An 18,721-nucleotide genomic window follows, 5' to 3' on the forward strand; every position below is an offset into this window, starting at 1 on the left:
GGAGCCTGCCTGGATTCAAACTCCTTGAATCACAAGACTGAGCATAGACGGGCATCACCTTTTCCTCCGCTTCTTCTCTTTCTGATTGGTTCTCTGGTCAGGTGACAGCCAGGCCTACTGAACTTGTTAACCCTTTATAGTCAAAGAGATATAAAGTACTTCTGTGCTATTAACTTTTCTTATCTGTTTATGACAGGGAGATTACTAGACAGCATGTTGCTCTATCTGCTATCTTTTTCTTCTCTCCAAGCTTTCCCTCATGACTTTTTAATATGGGGAATCTAGTAGTATTTCTGATCATTGGAGGAAATATCTTTCTTGCAATTCCTTGTGTTTTGAACATTGCTGTAGTATCCTTTTGTTTTACTTTATCCTGTCATTGATTATATAGGTTTCAGAATAGCAGCTGTGTTAGTCTGTATCCCCAAAAAAACAGGAGTACTTATGGCACCTTAGAGACTAACAAATTTATTTGAGCATAAGCTCAAATAAATTTGTTAGTCTCTAAGGTGCCACAAGTACTCCTGTTCTTTTTATTGATTATATAGTTCCTCCTCTCTGTGTTTACACTGAGATCTACAGCTGAAAAGTGCTTTATAAGAGTTAGATATTATATTAACCCCCCCCCCATTTGAGTTTATGGTTGCTGATTCTGTATTTGGTATGTCCTCCTTAGATCTGTGCATTTTACTAATTTGATAATTCTGCACAGGGATCTATAACACTGTAATTTGTTGTTTTTCCATCTGTTTTTCTAAGTGACTTCAACAGTGTTTGGGGTGGTAGTTTATTCTACTGGTATGCACATTTGACATATCAGAGGCACAATCCAGATTAATGGGGGGCTGTGTCACCCCTGCCATGCAACCTTGGTGGTTTTACAATGCCTTGCTATATTATCTCCCACTCTGGGCAACTCAAACAGCCTTCCAGCATACAAGCCACACCCTGAGTGTCTGTGTCTGCAGCCTAACAGCTGTAACTTGGCTCTCATCAACCTTTGTAATACTGCAGGGTGACCCCAACACATACACCCATCCCAGATCTTCCCCCAGAAATGTCTTGTACTACCCAGACCTCTCCTAGGCAGAGCAATTATATTAAATCCATTATTCTTAAATAATATCCTTAAATAGTTGACCAAACACTTCAATTTAAACATACTGGATAAGATAAAACAGTAAACAAATTTGTTAACTACAAACAGATAATTTAAAGGATGTACAACTAATAAAGCATAAAAGTCACAAATGGTTGCAATAAAAATAAAACACTAAGGCCATGTCTACACTACGCGCGAAAATCGATTTTAGATACGCAATTTCAGCTACGAGACTAGCGTAGCTGAAATCGAATATCTAAAATCGATGTACTCACCCGTCTTCACCGCGCGGGATCGATGTGCGCGGCTCGCCATGTCGATTCCGGAACTCCGTTTGTTTTGGTGGAGTTCCGGAATCGATCTAAGCGCGCTCTGGGATCGATATATCCCGTCCAGATCAGACACGATATATCGATCCCCGAGCAATTGATTTTAACGCGCCGATACAGCGCGTAGTCTAGACGGGGTGTAACATTTAAAACCCTATCTTAGTTGCAAAACAAACTTTCTCACCACATGCTCCAGCAGATTACTGATCAAACTCTCAGATCATGACCCCTCCCCTAGGAATCCATTGGCTGGTCTTTTTATCTTCTCAGATGCAAAGACTGAGCTGGGCAAGAAGGGAGGATTTTCTTGCCCACCTCAGTCTTTGCCTCCCTTGGGATGTTTGTCCCACCTATTTATAGTTTCAGTCCCCCTCTTGAAAAACATTTCCAGCTGAAACCCCAGAGACAAAGAGTCTATGTAGAAGGATAGTACCTGCTGGGTTTTTTCTCTCCTGTTTAAACTTCCTTTGTTTTCTCTCCTACTTGATAACTCTGTTTACTGCTTAAATGCAAATTAAGGGAAGCACAAATTCCTTCCTTTGTTTGGAACAGATCTGATTTTTGCCTGGTCAGAGCTGTGGGGTTTGGAACATGTGTTAGTAAGATCATATAGAGGAACCTTGTAATTTCACATGCAATGTTAATGCACATATTTTACCAGGAAAATATTAACCAGCAAATTATGAGTTTTCAAATGATACCTTATGAAACAAACTTTCAACAAAGATTGTTACAATGGTCTGTATGTAAGCGTATATTCCGTCACAGAAAATTTAGTATAATTAATATCTAGGGAAAATGTTATATGTGAGTGGATTTGTTTTGTAACTAAACCTAGAACTTGTAGACATTGTAGTGTTTGAGAACTGTAGATGTTAGGCTGACCAGATGTCCCAATTTTATAGGGACAGTCCTGATTTTGGGGTCTTTTTCTTATATAGGCTTCTATTACCCCCCACCCTCTGTCCTGATTTTTCACATTTGCTGTCTGGTCACCTAGTAGATGTATACATTCCTGTTGGTGCTTTGTCTAATTGGAGCAGGAGATTATTAAAACAGGACCCTAGATTTTGCTTATATTTCAGAATTATTTGAACTATACTATTGAACAGAGTAAGCAGTACTTTATATAGATCTATATAGTGGCTTCTTTGTAGCAGAAAAGAGGGTTTTTTTGCCAAACTTAAAATTCCTGAAACACATACGAGGAAGCTCACATCTATGCATTTTAGAGCATGTTCAGTTTGTGTCTCCATAATACGAATCCAACCGGCTTTGCTTGCTGCAGGCCCGGTCCGAACAACCCTGAGTTTGGATATTGGCAGGCTGACCTGTAATGCTGACAAACACAGTTGCCAACTCTCCCTGCCTATGTTTCACCGGGCACACGAGCACTTGAGTGTTTTCAGAGACGTTTACCTTTCAGGGAGGGGTAAAAATCTTCATAGGCCAGGCCGGAAGCTTGAAAAACCCGGGAGTCAATCAAAATACATCCCCCCACTCCAGTTTAAGGAAACTGATGGTTTTCACTACAATCTCCCGCTCTGTTGGGGGCGGGACTGGCCCACGGGCATGTGGGGGGGGATGGTGCTGCGGGGGGGGGGGAGCAGCGGCCGCCTCGGGCGCTTGGCCTCACAGCTGCACGGGGCCCTAGGGGCACTGACGTCACTGCTAACAGGGGAGGCGGGACACGAGCTCTCTGCAACAGCATCAGACCGGGGCGGGGCTTGCTGGCCCTGTCGCCCCTCCCATCCTTTGCCCCCCCCTGCTGTTGGGCGTTCTTCTGCTGCGCATGCGCTTGTCTGCCCTGCTGCCTGAGCGAGCCCCGGAAGTAGTGATGGCCGGTGGGCGGGCTCGTTGAGGTGTGGGCCGTCTCTCACGCGTGTTGTTGCTCGTCACAGCCTCGCCGCCTCCGTTCATTGGTCGCTGCCTCGGGGTCGTGGCGGTCTGACCCGGGAGCGCCGCCGGGTTGCTGCGCATGCGCACCGGCGGCGGCGCGGATTGGAGAGTCTCTCGGAATCCAAGCCAACGGTTTGGAGGGAGAACGAGGCCGCCTCGAACCCTAAGGCCGGCGCGTGAGCGGCCGCTTCATCCGCGGCGGAGACGGCGGCGCCAGCTCCGCCGGGGGGAGGGGAGCGCAGCGCGGGAGGGAGCCCCACGCACAAAATGGCGAATAAAGAGAGTAAGAGGCGGCGGGGCCCGGCCGGTCCCTGTTCGGGCTGGAGGGTCGGGGGTCGGCGGGTTTTTCTCCCCGGGCAAGGCGGGGGGGCGCCTGGCGGCTCTGGGTCTCTCAGGACGGGCCGCCGCTGGGGGAGGGGCGATCCCGGTGCCGCGGGGCTGAGCGGCCCGCAGTGCAGGGAGGGGAGCGCGTGGCCGGGCGGAGCCACCGCTGGGTCTCGCCACGAGCGGTCTTCGGCTTAGGGAAAAAAAGAAACGTGAGGCCGCGGGTGTTTCCCCCTCCGCCACCCGCCCCGACTGCCGGGAGCCGCCCGCCTAGCGCGCCTCTGTCTGTCTGTCTGTCCGGTCCCGCCCGTGCAGTGTTCGAGGACACCGTGGAGGAGCGTGTCATCAACGAAGAGTACAAAATCTGGAAGAAGAACACTCCGTTCCTGTATGACCTGGTGATGACCCACGCCCTCGAGTGGCCCAGCCTCACTGTGCAGTGGCTGCCTGATGTAACGAGGTGAGACTCACTTACCTGCGCCCCGGTTACCTGTGTAAACCCCCAGGCGCCCCGTTTGGAATAGACTTTCTAGTAAAAGTAACAGCTTGCAAGAGGGAAATCATCTCTATTTAAGCAGTTAGTCCTGTCTTCAATATCCGAACTACTCCTCTTGCTTCACTGTAGGAAAAAGAGCTGACTGCTAGGAGTGTCAACACTGGAAAAGCTGTTTAATGTCAAATGCCTTTGACTGCATTGACATGGACTTACTGTAGCAGGTGCTGATGTCAAAATGCCTCTACTTAATGTATGTGCACATAGAAGTCTTATTTATACTATTCAAGTGATAGTGACAAACACTCTAAAAGACTGGGGTTTCAGTTTTATTAAAGATGTACTTGTCAAATTTATTGATGTCAAGAACACCTGGAGTTCAGCTTATAAACGTTTATTCTGATATGCCTAATGTGGCAAGGAAAATATTTTCCCCAACTAATCTGTAGTCTTCCGTAGAAATTGGGATGATACAGAAGAATTTTGCCTCTAAAAATATGTAAAAGTACAATTTTTAGCTTTTTGTAAGACCCTCTGTTTTATTGAACAGGCCTGAAGGAAAGGATTATGCTCTTCATTGGCTAGTGTTGGGAACACATACCTCTGATGAGCAGAACCATTTGGTTGTTGCAAGGGTCCAGATTCCTAATGATGATGCTCAGTTTGATGCTTCTCACTATGACAGTGAGAAAGGAGGTGAGTATTGCAGGAGGTTTTAGATTGTGTTCTTCTAGCAGCAATGTTAAATAGTGCATACCTTGTTTAATTGTGTTCTAACTTGGGTTTTAACTTTAAAAATATTTTAAGGGTGTGTTTATATACTATAAACAAGTTTAGTATACAACAGTGGCTCTCAGCCTTTTCAGACTACTGTATCCCGTTCAGGAGTATTTCACCACACTTAAAGTCTACTTGCTTACACATTCAGACTTAAAAATACAAAAATGTCACAGCACACTATTACTGAAAAATTGCTTATTTTCTCATTTTTTTTTACCATATCATTTATAAAGTAAATCAATTGGAATATAAATATTGTACTTACATTTCAGTCTGTCGTATGTAGAGCGGTATACACAAGTCAATGTCTGTATGAAATTTTAGTTTGTACTGACTTTTGATGTCAGTGCTTTTTATGTAACATGTTATAAAACTAGGCAAATATCTAGATGAGTTGATGTACCCCATGGAATACCTCTGCGTACCCCTAGGGGTATGTGTGAGATGGTATATAGTGTAGTTCTAGAACCTTAATATATTTTACTCTGACCCTTTTTTAAAAAAAAAAAAAATCTGAAAGCTGATAACAATTCATGTTAAGTTAGTCTTAGAGACTCTCCTGCAAAAGTCTCCTATTTCACATACATATTGACTTTATTAGGCCTTTCATTTGTGACACTCAAGCTAACTGATAGATTCTCAAAAACAAGAGATTTACCCCTCGGAAGGTGTTATGTCTGGTCACTGCTTATTGTGATGACCTGTTCAGATTAACAATACAATAACTCCTGACTTAACATTGTAGTTATGTTCCTGAAAAATGCAACTTTAAGTGAAAGGATGTTAAGCGAATCCAGTTTCCCCATAAGAATTAATGTAAATAGGGAGGTTAGGTTCCAGGGCAGCTTCCCCTGCTCTGCAAGCACCAAGGGTGGGGACTCAACCTCACCTGCCCACTCTACCCCTTCCCCCAAGCCCCCACCCTTGACCTGCCTCTTCTCCCACCCCCCCACTTCCTCCCCCTTTACTTTGCACGCTACATCCTGGCTCCTTCCCCCTCACTTCCCTCCCTTCTAAATGCTGCAAGCCAGCTGATCACCCCTTTGGGAGGCAGGGAAGGAAGGGGGGAGGCGCGCTAAGTCCTCACTCCTCCCCCCTCGCTCCTGCCCGTGGCAGTCAGCTGGCTTGCCGCATTTGGGAGGGAGGGGGAGCCTGTGGGCTGAGTCCTCGCTCCTGCCTTCAAAATGCTGCAAGCCAGCTGATTGCCATGGACAGGAGGTGGGACGAGGAGAGAGAAGGTGCTGATCCATGGGATCTGCCGGCGGCAGGAGGCACCGGGGGCGGGGGGAAGGGGGGACACACACATAGGGAGGCTGCCAGCTGTGGAGAAAGCAGGCAGCCAAACAACGTAAGAGTGGAGCATTGCACAGCTTTAAATGAGTATGTTCCCTAATTGATCTGCAACGTAACAACGAAACAACATTAAGCGGGACAACTTTAAGTGAGAAGTTATTGTACTTCGCTGCTTTCAAGATAAGATAACTTTTAAGATTTTATATTAAAGGGCTGTAATGTAACTAATCTTTCACGTGACTTGTATTACTACACTAAATTACTTGCAATTATGAAAAGCCTGAGAACACTGGCTTAACACACTTGGAATAGTTGATACGATTTTAATCAAAAACGTTTTTTAAATGTATTAAAAAAAAAATCTAGAATTTGGCGGCTTTGGATCTGTGACTGGTAAAATTGAAACTGAAATTAAAATTAACCATGAAGGTGAAGTAAATCGTGCTCGCTACATGCCCCAGAACCCCTGCATCATCGCTACAAAAACTCCTTCCTCTGATGTGCTGGTTTTTGATTACACCAAACATCCATCTAAACCAGGTGGGTCAACCTGCTTGAATTTGTATACAATATCTTCTCTAGTATTATAAATGTAGTCTAGATGTAGACATGAGTCTGACAGTAGTCCAGTTTATTGTATTTTGATGCTAAAGCACTAAGTCTGAAGGTGCCTTAACTCCTGTGCTAGTTAAAAACAATTTGGATTAGTTAGAATATGCTTGAGGTAATTAAGTTCAGAAAGTTTGCCTCAGTATTTCAGACTTGAGGTGATAGAGTAGGACCCTCTGTGGCTATCTTTAGCTATCAAGTGTCTTGTAACCTACTCTGAACATGAAATTGAAAAGCAAATCCTGCTTCTCCCTGTAGTAAGCAGATATGCAGACAATTTTCAAATTTTATTTTGCAATGCAAAAAGAAAAATTCCATCAATTACAATCCATTGTATTCTTCTTCTCTTAAAGGAGCTCTAAGAGCTAAACGATGGTTTGTTTCTTTTTTAGACCCAAGTGGAGAATGTAATCCTGACCTTAGGCTAAGAGGACATCAAAAAGAAGGCTATGGTTTATCATGGAATTCCAATTTGAGTGGACATCTTCTCAGTGCATCTGATGATCATGTAAGAAACTAACTTCCCTCTTTGTTAATACAAAACAAAAGGAAGAGTTGCTGATTCACATGGCCTAATAGTATTTTTCCCTATAAAATCTTTTCCATTCGTCTTCTCCGTCCAGGGTGCATCAAAATGCCTTCATAATTTTAATTCTAGACGTTCATGTTTCTATCCTTTATACCCTGAAAGCCCACTTACCATGACACATCCTTAACAGGAGGAGGTTGGGATACCTCTATAGCTAGTTAGTGCCTATCTCATAATAGCTACACCTCGGGGTATTCTGCGCAAAAATTTTTTTAAAAGTTCTTCATATTTTATATGTCAAAATAATGCAATATAATCACATCAGTTTCAGTTGTTTCTGTAATTTATTTAAACTAAATACAGAAAGAAGTCACTAACTATTCAGCATTTCCTAAACATATGAAAGTTGCAAACACTGTAACTAATACCTTGCATTCCAGTTAAATTACATTACAGAATACCAAACAGCCAAAAAAAAAAAAAAAGGTAGAATGTAATTTTAAATTGCTCAGACTTTCACACATGAAAGTCGTACAGTTTTGCTAATCATTGTCCTGGACCTGGCTGGGTACTTTGGGAAGTGCTTGGTTCTGATTATCCTGATATTTATTGACTGCTTGGTAAATGTTTTATTTGCTCTCGAAGTCTGTTTTAATAGATAAGTAAAATAAATCTTGAGCTGTAATCTAACCCCATTGTGCCACTTCGGCACAAGAAAAAAAACAGAAAGCACATAGATCTTCCTAGCTAATTCCCTTACTGTCATTTGTAAGACTTCACATCATTCTGGTAATGTAGGGGCCTTAAAACTTTTACAGGTTTTAAGTTCCTGAGGGAATTGAGTGAGAATGGGATCAGTTAACTAACAATAGAAACATTTAATAATGTTTTTTTGTTTTTTTTTACACGGGTGGGGGGAGTGGTGGGATCTGCCCGAGGGATCTAGCCTGCCGCGTCCCCCGCCCTTATGAGAGCGTGGGAGGGGGGGGCAGACAAACACCAGAGGCAGGACAGGAAAGGGGATCAGGTCAACCATTCCTCCCCGCTAGGCAGGGGAGGAGGGTGCTAGAAGGGGATGGCTAGATGGGGGTGTGTGTGCTATCAAGAACTTGTGGGGGTTCGGTCACCGACTTGGGATGGGAATCCGGCTCCTCTAGCTGCACAAGGGGAATAGGGGAATATAACAGCATGGGGGCGTGGAGTGCAGTGAAACAGGGGCAAACTCAAACAGGGGAGGGGCACAAGCGCACGGGAGGGGGCATGGGCGCACAAGGGGAGGGGCTAATCAGAGCAAGGGGGGTCCACAGGGGGAGGGAAACAACCAGGCTGTTCCTAGGCAGGCAGGCTGCTGCTACATTTCTGCCTCAGAGAATGAGATCAGTTTAACCATCAACAGCAACATTAACAATTGTCTCTTTTTTTAATTTATTTTTATTTTAAAAAATTATGTTTTAAATCCTTAAATTACTCTATTTAAGAGCAGTATACAATCCCATTAGCTTAGCTGTATGATCTACTGATGAAAGAACAGTAGTAGAAAGTGAACTTTAAAGGATTTTCGTTTGAGTAGAATCTTACACAGCTCCATGCAAATACAGTGACAGAAACTTCTTGAACGTGTCTGGTCGATAGCCATATATTCCAGGAGGGAACTTGGCAACTCTCTTCCTGATTATTGAAAGATACTGGATGTAGTCATATATATACTGATCAGAATCAATCCAGACAAGGTTTTTAACACCATCACTAGAGGCCAAGTCTGTTTTATTTAACTGGAACACCATGAATCTGAAAAATACAGCCCTCTGTATGACTACTGGGTGCTCTAAAACTTTAGGATTTCCCCCATACAGAATCTTGGCCTTTTTCTAGGCAGGCAGGCTGCCGCATTTCTGCCTTGGGGACAGAGCCTGCCTTGGGGATAATAAAATGCCCTACCCCTCCATGCCAGTCCCCACGCATGCGTGCCCAACCCTACCACCTGATGGTGATCAGCATCTCCCACAAAGGCATGCATGCACAGCCCCCCGCCACATGCAGTGATTTGTGTCTCAGAGGGTGGTCCAGGCATGCTAGAACAGATGCCTAGCTTGGGCTGCTGGGGAAGAGGCACGTGTCCCCTCACAGATTTTATGCATTTTTCTGCGTAGAGGGCACAGAAATATGCAGACCATATGGAGGTGCTGAATTTTGTCAGGAGTGAATAGCCAAAGGGCTTGTTATTGAATGGCACGATACAGTCTCTCTCTTCTCCTCCCCTGTCTCCTAAAGAAATTGCTGAGTGGATGTTATATTTGCACTAAAGACACAAACCTGTGAGATGAGGTTAATGTCTTGGGTTGCAGCAGCATCTGTGGAAATCTTTTCTTTTAGTCTCCCTTTCTTTCCCTGTCCTTCCTTCCCCAGCAAACCCAGCTTTGGTATTTGGTGGACTACAAAAACTACATTCTAATAAAGTCTAGGCAGAGACCCCAGTAGGAATATTGTAGACTCCTTTTGGCTTTAGTAAGCTTTCTTTTTATAGGCAGTTATGGTGGTGATGTGTAAGGGCATGTCTTGTTTAATAAAGTTAAGAATGATGGTCTCAAGTTACAGAAAACACATGAATGCCAGCAGTGTGACATAACTATGTTAACAGTGCTAAAACCAACATAATTAGAATACGACTAGATTGCTATCTGTATACTGAAAGATTTACACCAAGGAAAGCAAGTCTGAACAATAAATTACTTTGTATTAAAATGTGACTTTTGTCTGCAGACTGTTTGTCTGTGGGATATAAGTGCAGGACCAAAAGAAGGCAAAGTTGTTGATGCTAAAGCAATCTTTACTGGACATTCTGCAGTAGTAGAAGATGTGGCATGGCATCTGCTTCATGAATCTTTATTTGGATCAGTTGCTGATGATCAGAAGCTTATGATGTAAGTTTGGGCGGAGAGTTGGAGGTGGGGAGAAGTTGAACAGTTCTCTGGAACTTATAATTCCCTGCTTGTTAATGCAACAGTCTAGACAAGCACTGCACACTGCCTAATTTAAAAAAAAAAAAAAATCTATTCAGGCTATGAGGTGGCCTGCAGTCCTAAAATACTCCAGCCTTCTGTTGCATTAACATGAAGATAAATCACCTAGATTTTACAGCATTACTTGTATTTCTAGGAATCTGGATAGGAATAATCCTAAATGTGCATTTCCTTCTATTTGCTTTACTGTTAAGTGTTGCCTTTCTTACTAAGACTATATTGTAAATCTAGATCTATGGTTAAATGAATGGTGAATGGGAATCCTGATTCTACAGTTTTTCTAGTGACCTACATATTTTGGGTACTTTTATGGTCCCATCATTGTAGGCCCAAAGCCATGTTGCTTTGATCCACAGAACCCTAATCTTGTGGGTGTCTAAAATCATTAGTTGCCTAAATTTCTGCTATAAAAAGTTCCTTAGCACCTAAGTTCTACCTCCAGACATGTGCATTGCTGCCTTAGGTAGGCATTCAGACACCTAAGCTCCACTGCAGTTCTCAAACCAGGTGAAGATGCTTGTTGTCCTCCCTATCTCTCCTGTGAGCCGGATCTGGCAGGTGTTTGATCTGAGCACAAAACAGCCACTTGGTTATGGCATATACTCAGGGGTAGAGGAGAGAGTGTTTCTCAGTCTAGCCTGTTGAAGCTGTTCCACTTTAGCCCAGTGAATGTTTGTAATATAGAGACCATGAGGATGACTCTGTAGTCCAGTAGTAGGGCACTTGCTTGAGAATTGGGAAATGTTGTTCAAATCCATTCTTGAAAATCATGCAGAAGGAAGAATTAACCTGGGTCTCCCATATTCCAGGTGAGTACCCTAACCAATGGAGCTAAAAGTTATAAGGGAGGCTGTCACTGCTGCTCCCTCCTCAAGTCCTTTTGTTTAGCTGAGGCTGTGTTCCTCAATCTTATATATTTATCCTCACAACACCCAGGAATTACAGTAGAAGGGGCCCAGAACAGCTAAGTGACTTGACTAAGGTCACAAATGTAGTCTGCAGTGGAGCAGAAAATTGATCCTAGGCCTCACCAAGTTTTATGCTGGTGCCCTAACCCCTGGACCATTCTTCCCCTTGATTGACCTGATAATTCTATTTAAAAGCAAGCTGTAAATACCATCAGGTGGACTGACTAAATATTAATCTAGTGCTATGAACTTTTTCAGATATGTGAGAAATCCAATCACATCTATTTGCTTTAACAAATTACTTAACAGACTAATCATTCCCCTAGATAAAAGGGAAAACTCTTGAGGTTGTACAGTGAATGCTTTGCTTTTGCTAAAATGTGAAATACCTTGGTGGTATAAATCTTCTAACTGATTAGTATGTTCTAAGACAGATGGGATTGTACTAGTATTGTATGACAAATTACTCTCAATTCTCCCCCGCCTCCCCCCCCTTTTTAATGTTGAAACTTGTATACCAGGCTCTTAGTCTCAAAGTAAAGCATGTTAACTTTATACAGATACTTAATATATACAGTATGTATGTAGTATGAAATGAGTGCTAACTTTGTGACCCAGTGTTCATTCTACTTGTAGCCTGTTTAGATGAAAAGTTAGTGCGCAGCATACTAGTGTACTATAGATCCACGCACCCTAGCTTGCTGGATGCGAACTTTTCATTTAGACAAGTCTTCATACTGGGCTGTTTCAAGTGCTGAATAGGGTTTAGTGTGTGAGAATTGGTTCTCCCTTCTAGCACATTTGACTAGCATTTTTTTTTGTGTTCTTCCTTTTTCCCACCCCTTCATCCAAAAAAGTTGGGACACGAGGTCCAATACTACATCCAAGCCAAGTCATTCTGTAGATGCCCATACAGCCGAGGTCAACTGTCTGTCCTTCAATCCCTACAGCGAGTTCATTCTAGCAACTGGTTCTGCTGACAAGGTTTTTTACTTATGTATATTTTTAACATACTGTACAAATTGAATGTATATGCTCCTAAAAGTGTGCTTAGACACTAGTCACAAATGTCAATAAAACAAGTGCAAAGGGTAGCTAAAACGTATTAATTTAAAATTGAGTAACTTCAGAGGCTTTTGGAGTAAAAGTACCTTTTTTTTTTTTTTTTTTCCCCCCCCCCTTTCCCTCACAGACTGTGGCTTTGTGGGATCTACGAAACCTTAAATTAAAACTTCATTCTTTTGAGTCTCATAAGGATGAAATCTTTCAGGTGGGCAGAAGACAAATGAATAACTTGAAGGTTTTAGAATAAGGTTGTGCATATTGCTGAGAGCTCCGGATCAGGTGGGAATATGGTTTGGTTTGGAATTCTGATATTGTGATGAATTGAAATATATCTGATCACTGAGATCTCTTGCAAGAACTAATAGCTGAACTAATGCCACCATTAAGCCTTAGTTTAAGCAACATAAGTAATGTGAGTAAACTTTTTTCTCTTCTCCCCCAAAGTATAATCACGAGTTTGCCAGTTTTCTAACTTGCTGCTTTAACAGCAGCACACAAACTGGCATTTTATGGGAAATGCTTAGATGCTCTCTCACTATGGTTAAAATAAAATCAATAGGGCAAGTATAAAAGCCCAGCAGCTTTTCTCGGAATAATTTAAAACAATTCTTGTATATGTATCTATGCTTTCCCAAAATCCTTCAGTGTGCTCTGAAAGATAACAGATTTGGGCTATTTCAGATGGGTAAAGAATAGATTCTGAAGTTGAGGACCCCTCTCAAAGAACTCCCGGGCACCACTTTCCTCTCAGAGGGTTCTCCAGCTTTGAGCACTCTGCACCATGGCACGTGGGGAGAGATGGTCCTTAACATTAGCAGATAACAAGCCATTTTATGGCTTTATAGATGACAATCAGCTCTCCCAAAGCAACTGGATACTAATCAGCCAGTGTGGATCCAGAAGATTGCTTTCATGTGCACCTGAGAAGATATGCACAGGGAAGCTGTCTTTTTGTTTGAGTCAAAAAATCTCCTAAAATATGTATGATTGAAGTCATGAGTATAAGACTTAGTTCAATTTTCTACAATGGTCAAGTGTGTCTGCAAATCACTTTTAAACTTGCCTAATCATACATAAAATGAAAGTCGTTGAATAAAGTTACACAGTTTTAAGGGAATATTTGTAATTAGAGTTGCCTTCTGTTTGTGAACTTTTTTTTTTTTTGGAAATACATATTTTAGGAACACGAATCTGGGTCAAACTAACTAATACCCACACTTTATGGTAGTATAGCAGTTTGAATGGTATATTTCTTGTGGTTGGATTTCTTCCATGAGGAAACTTAAGATCCTCTGAATTGTAGGAAAACCTTGATGTTGGGGTACATGAAGTGAGAAGTAGTCTATATATTTTTTGGGTCGGTCTACTCTAAACTTTCTTTTTTTTTATTAAAAATGTTGCTCGGTTATGGCTGTAGCAGTTCAAGCATTGATAGTTAAAACTGGCATTGTTGGTCATATCTAAAGTTACTAGTTCAGAATACATACAAAGTCAGTAACATTATACTCTTATTTTTGAGAGATGTTCTCTTACAGGTTCACTGGTCTCCTCATAATGAAACAATTCTTGCTTCAAGTGGGACTGATCGTCGGCTAAATGTATGGGATCTAAGGTAAAGAAGGATTCTGTTCCTTTATTTAAAACCTATGTGGAGATAGCAGACACATATCCAATATATGCAGTAGGCTTTGCATTTGTACTTAAATAATTAAGCCTACAATTTAGGCATAAGCTATTTTCTGTTTAAAAACTAGCAAATTTCAGTGTAGGAATACTATGCTGTCTTTTTACTGATCTTTGCCAGTTAAGTTTAAAAAAAACCAACACACAAACCTTCTGAACAACTCTGCATGTCTCCCTCCCCCGAACCCCTGGTCTTTTTTGTAATAAGTGATCTCTGCCCCAAGGGTCCTTTATTGATCTAATCTGCAGAATCTGATTTTTTTCAGCAACCAGTGGTGATGACCCATATTTGAAGATTAAAACTTTGGGTGAAGAATAAGCCGCAAGAGTAGGAATTGAAAACAAAGCTATTTTCTCAGTGCAAGTGTCCTTGATAGGAGAAGGGCATAATGCTCCATTAGCTATTACTTTTTTTTAAACCTTAATTCCCAAATTGACTTCTTGCCCACTTAAATGAGATGACTATATTGATGTTGTAACTACTTCAAGATTTTAAGGGTTTAAACATACTTCCTTTAAACAGCATTGTTTTCTTTATAGTAAAATTGGAGAAGAGCAATCTGCAGAGGATGCAGAAGATGGGCCTCCTGAACTTTTGGTACGTATTTGCTGTCTTTAGCTTGGAGACCTGCTGATGCCTCATAAGAATTTATCTTATTTCTTAGACTAGAGAACTGCAGTAGCAGACCAGACCAATAATCTGTCTAATCCAGAAATTTACTTCAGGCAAGTTCTTCAATGTCTCACTATCTGTGTACTTGACTGTGGCTCTCAATTGCTAAGTGAGTTTTAAGGCAGTGGTTCTTAGTGCTCCTTTGTGTGAGTGCTGCACAGAGTGCCATTGCTGCAGCAGGTCTGCAATGTTGCCTATATCCAAGGTCAGGTAAAGTGTAGAAAAACACAGCTGTAGGTTATACTTTTAACTATGTATAAACCAAAACTAACCTACTACCTCAAGTTATCATTGAAACAAAGTATAGTGTTTAATGTTTCCTAGATTACGTAGTCATTTAGGGTTCTTAGCAACTTAATGCTGCTATAAATGGCCATGTTGCTAATAGCAACTTTATGGGGGAAAGGAAATAATCTGAAATAGCTTCTTTAGTTCATGTTAGGCTCTCCATCAAATGATTTACAAGCAACTACTATATTTTCCGCACAACTATGCGGGAAAACAGTTGTTATTGGTTGACTTCCATATCCAGCAATAACTCTTCATCTTGCTTCTGGGTAAAATAACCTAATACCGAGCTTTTTGAAAAGGCAGGAGGCTGCTGTGCCAAGTAACACAGGTAGCAAGAATGCTTTTTAAATGGTGTTTCCTGCCTTCTCCTCAACAGTCCTAATCTGAAATGTTTGTGTGTGGGTGGCATTTACATGTTGTTTATGGCGTATGTGTTAAGGCAGCTACTTTTAAAACTGCACCTCAGATCTCCACTTACAGCAGAATGCTAGAGTTAAGAACTGACTAGTCAGCTCCACACACCTCATTTGGAATTAGGCAGCAGCAGAGACATGGAGGGGCAAAAGGCAAATACAGGACAGTACTATGTTTAAGCGTAAACTACTAAAAAAGGGAAAGCATTATTTTTCCACTGTATAGTAAAGTTTCAAAGTTGTATTAAGTCAGTGTTCAGCTGTAAACTTTTGAAAGAACAACCATAACACTTTATTCAGAGTTTCAAACATTTCTGGGTTACGAACGAATAACCTCCGTTCCCTAGGTATTTGTAACTCTGAGGTTCTACTGTACATAGTTATACCTTAGTTTTACTTAGTTTGCTAATGAGAATAGTAAATTAAAATATTTCACTACTTTGATAATTGTCTAGAGATGTCTTGAGTCATTAAATTTGATCTTATTAATAGTTTATTCATGGAGGACACACTGCAAAGATTTCAGATTTTAGTTGGAACCCTAACGAACCCTGGGTAATCTGCTCTGTATCTGAGGACAACATAATGCAAATATGGCAAATGGTGAGTGTCAGAACTTAGTTTCTGCATTGCTTTCAGCTTCATTGATATAAATGAGAGAGGTTATTCTTCTCTTTAAAAAGTCTTTAAAAAAGACAGACCATGTCTCATGGAGGCAATCTTTTTCCTCTAACTAAATGGATTTAACTTATGACCTGAACATTTAGACTAATATCCATACCAAAAAAAGTTATCTGTTATGACTTGTATATCATTTTGAATTTTATTGAGGATAAATTGAACTAGAAATGGCTAATTTCTAATATATACCAAAAACATCAGTTTCAACAGATGAGTTAACTGGAGCTAAGCTGATATTTTAGTATCTTCAAAAGAAGGAAAAATATATATTCAGAGTGAGTTTGCAGATATTGCAGGTTTACATGTGCTATGCTATCCAGAATCTAAGCTTTTGTTTTACAAATAGCTTCTAGAACTCCTAATGGCAAATTTAACTGCATTTTTAAGACTTCTGGGAGTCATGCTGGCAGTCATTAATCCTAGTTAGTTATAAGATCTTAGTGGTAACAGAGGAAGCCCTACATTATCAGAGTCCCTTTAAAGGCAGGACCATTGCCTGACAGCAGTCATTTGATATAAATTGACACCACATGAGTTTTGCCAGAAAACCACAACTAATTAAATAACATCAACTAAATGTGTATACAGATGTACCTCCCCATCTGTCCACTTGAGTTTTTTTCCTTGCAAGTTGAAGGATGTGTGTTTTGGAAGCAATTACTACTGGGATAGTTGTTTTAAAGTGAGACCGAAACTGGATATGAGACAGGGACAAAATCTTTTGGGTAAAGAGCTAAATGGATTAGGATTAGCCTAAAGTGCATCAATTTAAAATATCGTTTACATACTTTTAATATTAGTGTTGATTAGTCTAGCCATTTTACATAATCTTAAAACTGACTTCCCTCTTTAAAGTCAGGGAAAGGGATACTTCTGAGAAAACAATCCTGTTCTCAAAGTACCTACTCCTCACTTCTGCAATCTTATGACTTCTAAGATTAGAAAAAAATACTGTTAATCAAATGTGCCTATCACTTTTTGATACTTGTAATGGAATAACTTTTGTCTCTAGGCTGAAAACATTTACAATGATGAAGAACCAGATATAGCAGCATCAGAACTGGAGGGTCAAGGAACATAACTTTCTCCTTAGGAAAAGGAAGACAAGAATGTTGGGTGTTTGTGAAGTGGCTGACATTCATATAAATTATGTTATTATTTGTTTTTTTTTTGACTACTATATACATTCAAAATATTCTCAGTTGAATGTAATGCTTATACCAATGCTTGATTTTTATCAAGCACAAAGCTTGTATAGTTGAATTTAATGGGATATCCCTGATATTTTTTTTTTTTTTTTTTTTGGCACCTTGAAGTGAGCTATAGCAAACTGTACAGCATTTAGGTATTGGGGAAAATAAGTGATTGAATACCATTGTCTATTTTTAAAACAAGCTTGCAGATTCCTGTAAATGATTAGACAACTCAAAATCCTCACTTTTCCTAGACTAAATGCATAAATGTTTTTATCATATGTAAAATGAGCTTTTCACTTTTACAGAACACTTCCGGATTGGCTTTGCATAAATAAACTTTTTTGAAGAAAATGTTTGGTGTATTAATTGAAGAAGAAAATCTAACTACTGCCTAGTGATAGTGCTCTCCAAAGAATAGGGTGGCTACCTTTCCACGTTTGTCTGCATAGATGGTTTCGTCTCTCAGTATTTCTAATGTTTAGCTGTACGGCTAATGTATAAATGAGGTCTGGATGGGGAGACAGATTGTGATCTCAGAGGCACTTTAATGAAAGTCAAAACAAGTTACCTGTAGATATCTTTTTGGAAAAAAATTTTTTTTCCTTGTACTTGAACTTTATAAAGGACATCTTACTCTGTGGCTAGATTGTCAACTTTCAGATCCTTGTATAAGTCTTCAGCAATGCTGTCCATGAGATTATTTTACCAAAATCTTCATATTAAAATCAGGTGGTGTTTAGGTATCATGGGAGAGGCCTCATACAAATATTATAAACTGCTATGTAGGAAGAATTCATTATTATAATAGTCATTCATATACTTGTGGCCATAGTGCATGGTGTATTATCTGGCTAGTCAAATATATTTTTGTAGCATCCTCACTGTGTGGAGTGAAATACAAAAACAGACCTAGGAAAGGAGAGCGGATGTTTCACTCAGTATGTATCTGAAATGGCATCTAACTGTTGGAGTAAACAATGTATTTTAGCTAACTAAATTGGATACATCTAGACACTCCTTTTGAATTTGGATGCATCAGCCTTTGAGGCAAGTGTCTCCTTAGCTGTAGAGGAGTTACATATTCTAGTCCTGTGTCTGAAATTAGAGTTATCTGCTAGTTCTTTAATTTCACTGTTTTATTAGGGAAAATATACCTATCCTCAATACACGTATGAGTTCCTGTGAAGAGAAAGGATCTCTGCTTTGGGGTGGGCCCATATCACACACAAGAATGACCATACTGGGTAAGACTAATGGTCCATCTAGACCAGCATCCTGTCTTTTGATAGTGCCGATGCCAGATGCTTCAGAGGGAATGAGCAGAACAGGGCAATTGAGTGATCCATCCCCTGTCATCCAATCGGTATCTGGCAGTCAGTTGCATCTCTGACCATCTTGGCCAATAGCCTTGATGGCCCTGTCTTCCATGAACT

General features: G+C 40.8%; 1 protein-coding gene across 1 annotated transcript; it reads left to right on the forward strand.

Moving 5' to 3' along the window:
• The first annotated feature begins 3,349 nt into the window (after positions 1-3,349).
• Positions 3,350-17,639, forward strand: RBBP7 (RB binding protein 7, chromatin remodeling factor). The gene is made up of 12 exons (XM_032774296.2): positions 3,350-3,613; positions 3,970-4,114; positions 4,698-4,843; positions 6,587-6,760; positions 7,222-7,337; positions 10,119-10,279; positions 12,144-12,270; positions 12,479-12,556; positions 13,887-13,963; positions 14,575-14,632; positions 15,904-16,014; positions 17,105-17,639. The coding sequence occupies exons 1-12, from the start codon at positions 3,598-3,600 to the stop codon at positions 17,171-17,173; spliced, it is 1,278 nt and encodes a 425-aa protein (XP_032630187.1). The 5' UTR covers positions 3,350-3,597; the 3' UTR covers positions 17,174-17,639.
• The last annotated feature ends 1,082 nt before the right edge of the window (positions 17,640-18,721 follow it).

The sequence above is a fragment of the Chelonoidis abingdonii genome, chromosome 1 (assembly GCF_003597395.2).
Source record: "Chelonoidis abingdonii isolate Lonesome George chromosome 1, CheloAbing_2.0, whole genome shotgun sequence".
Taxonomy (NCBI): Eukaryota; Metazoa; Chordata; order Testudines; family Testudinidae; genus Chelonoidis; species Chelonoidis abingdonii.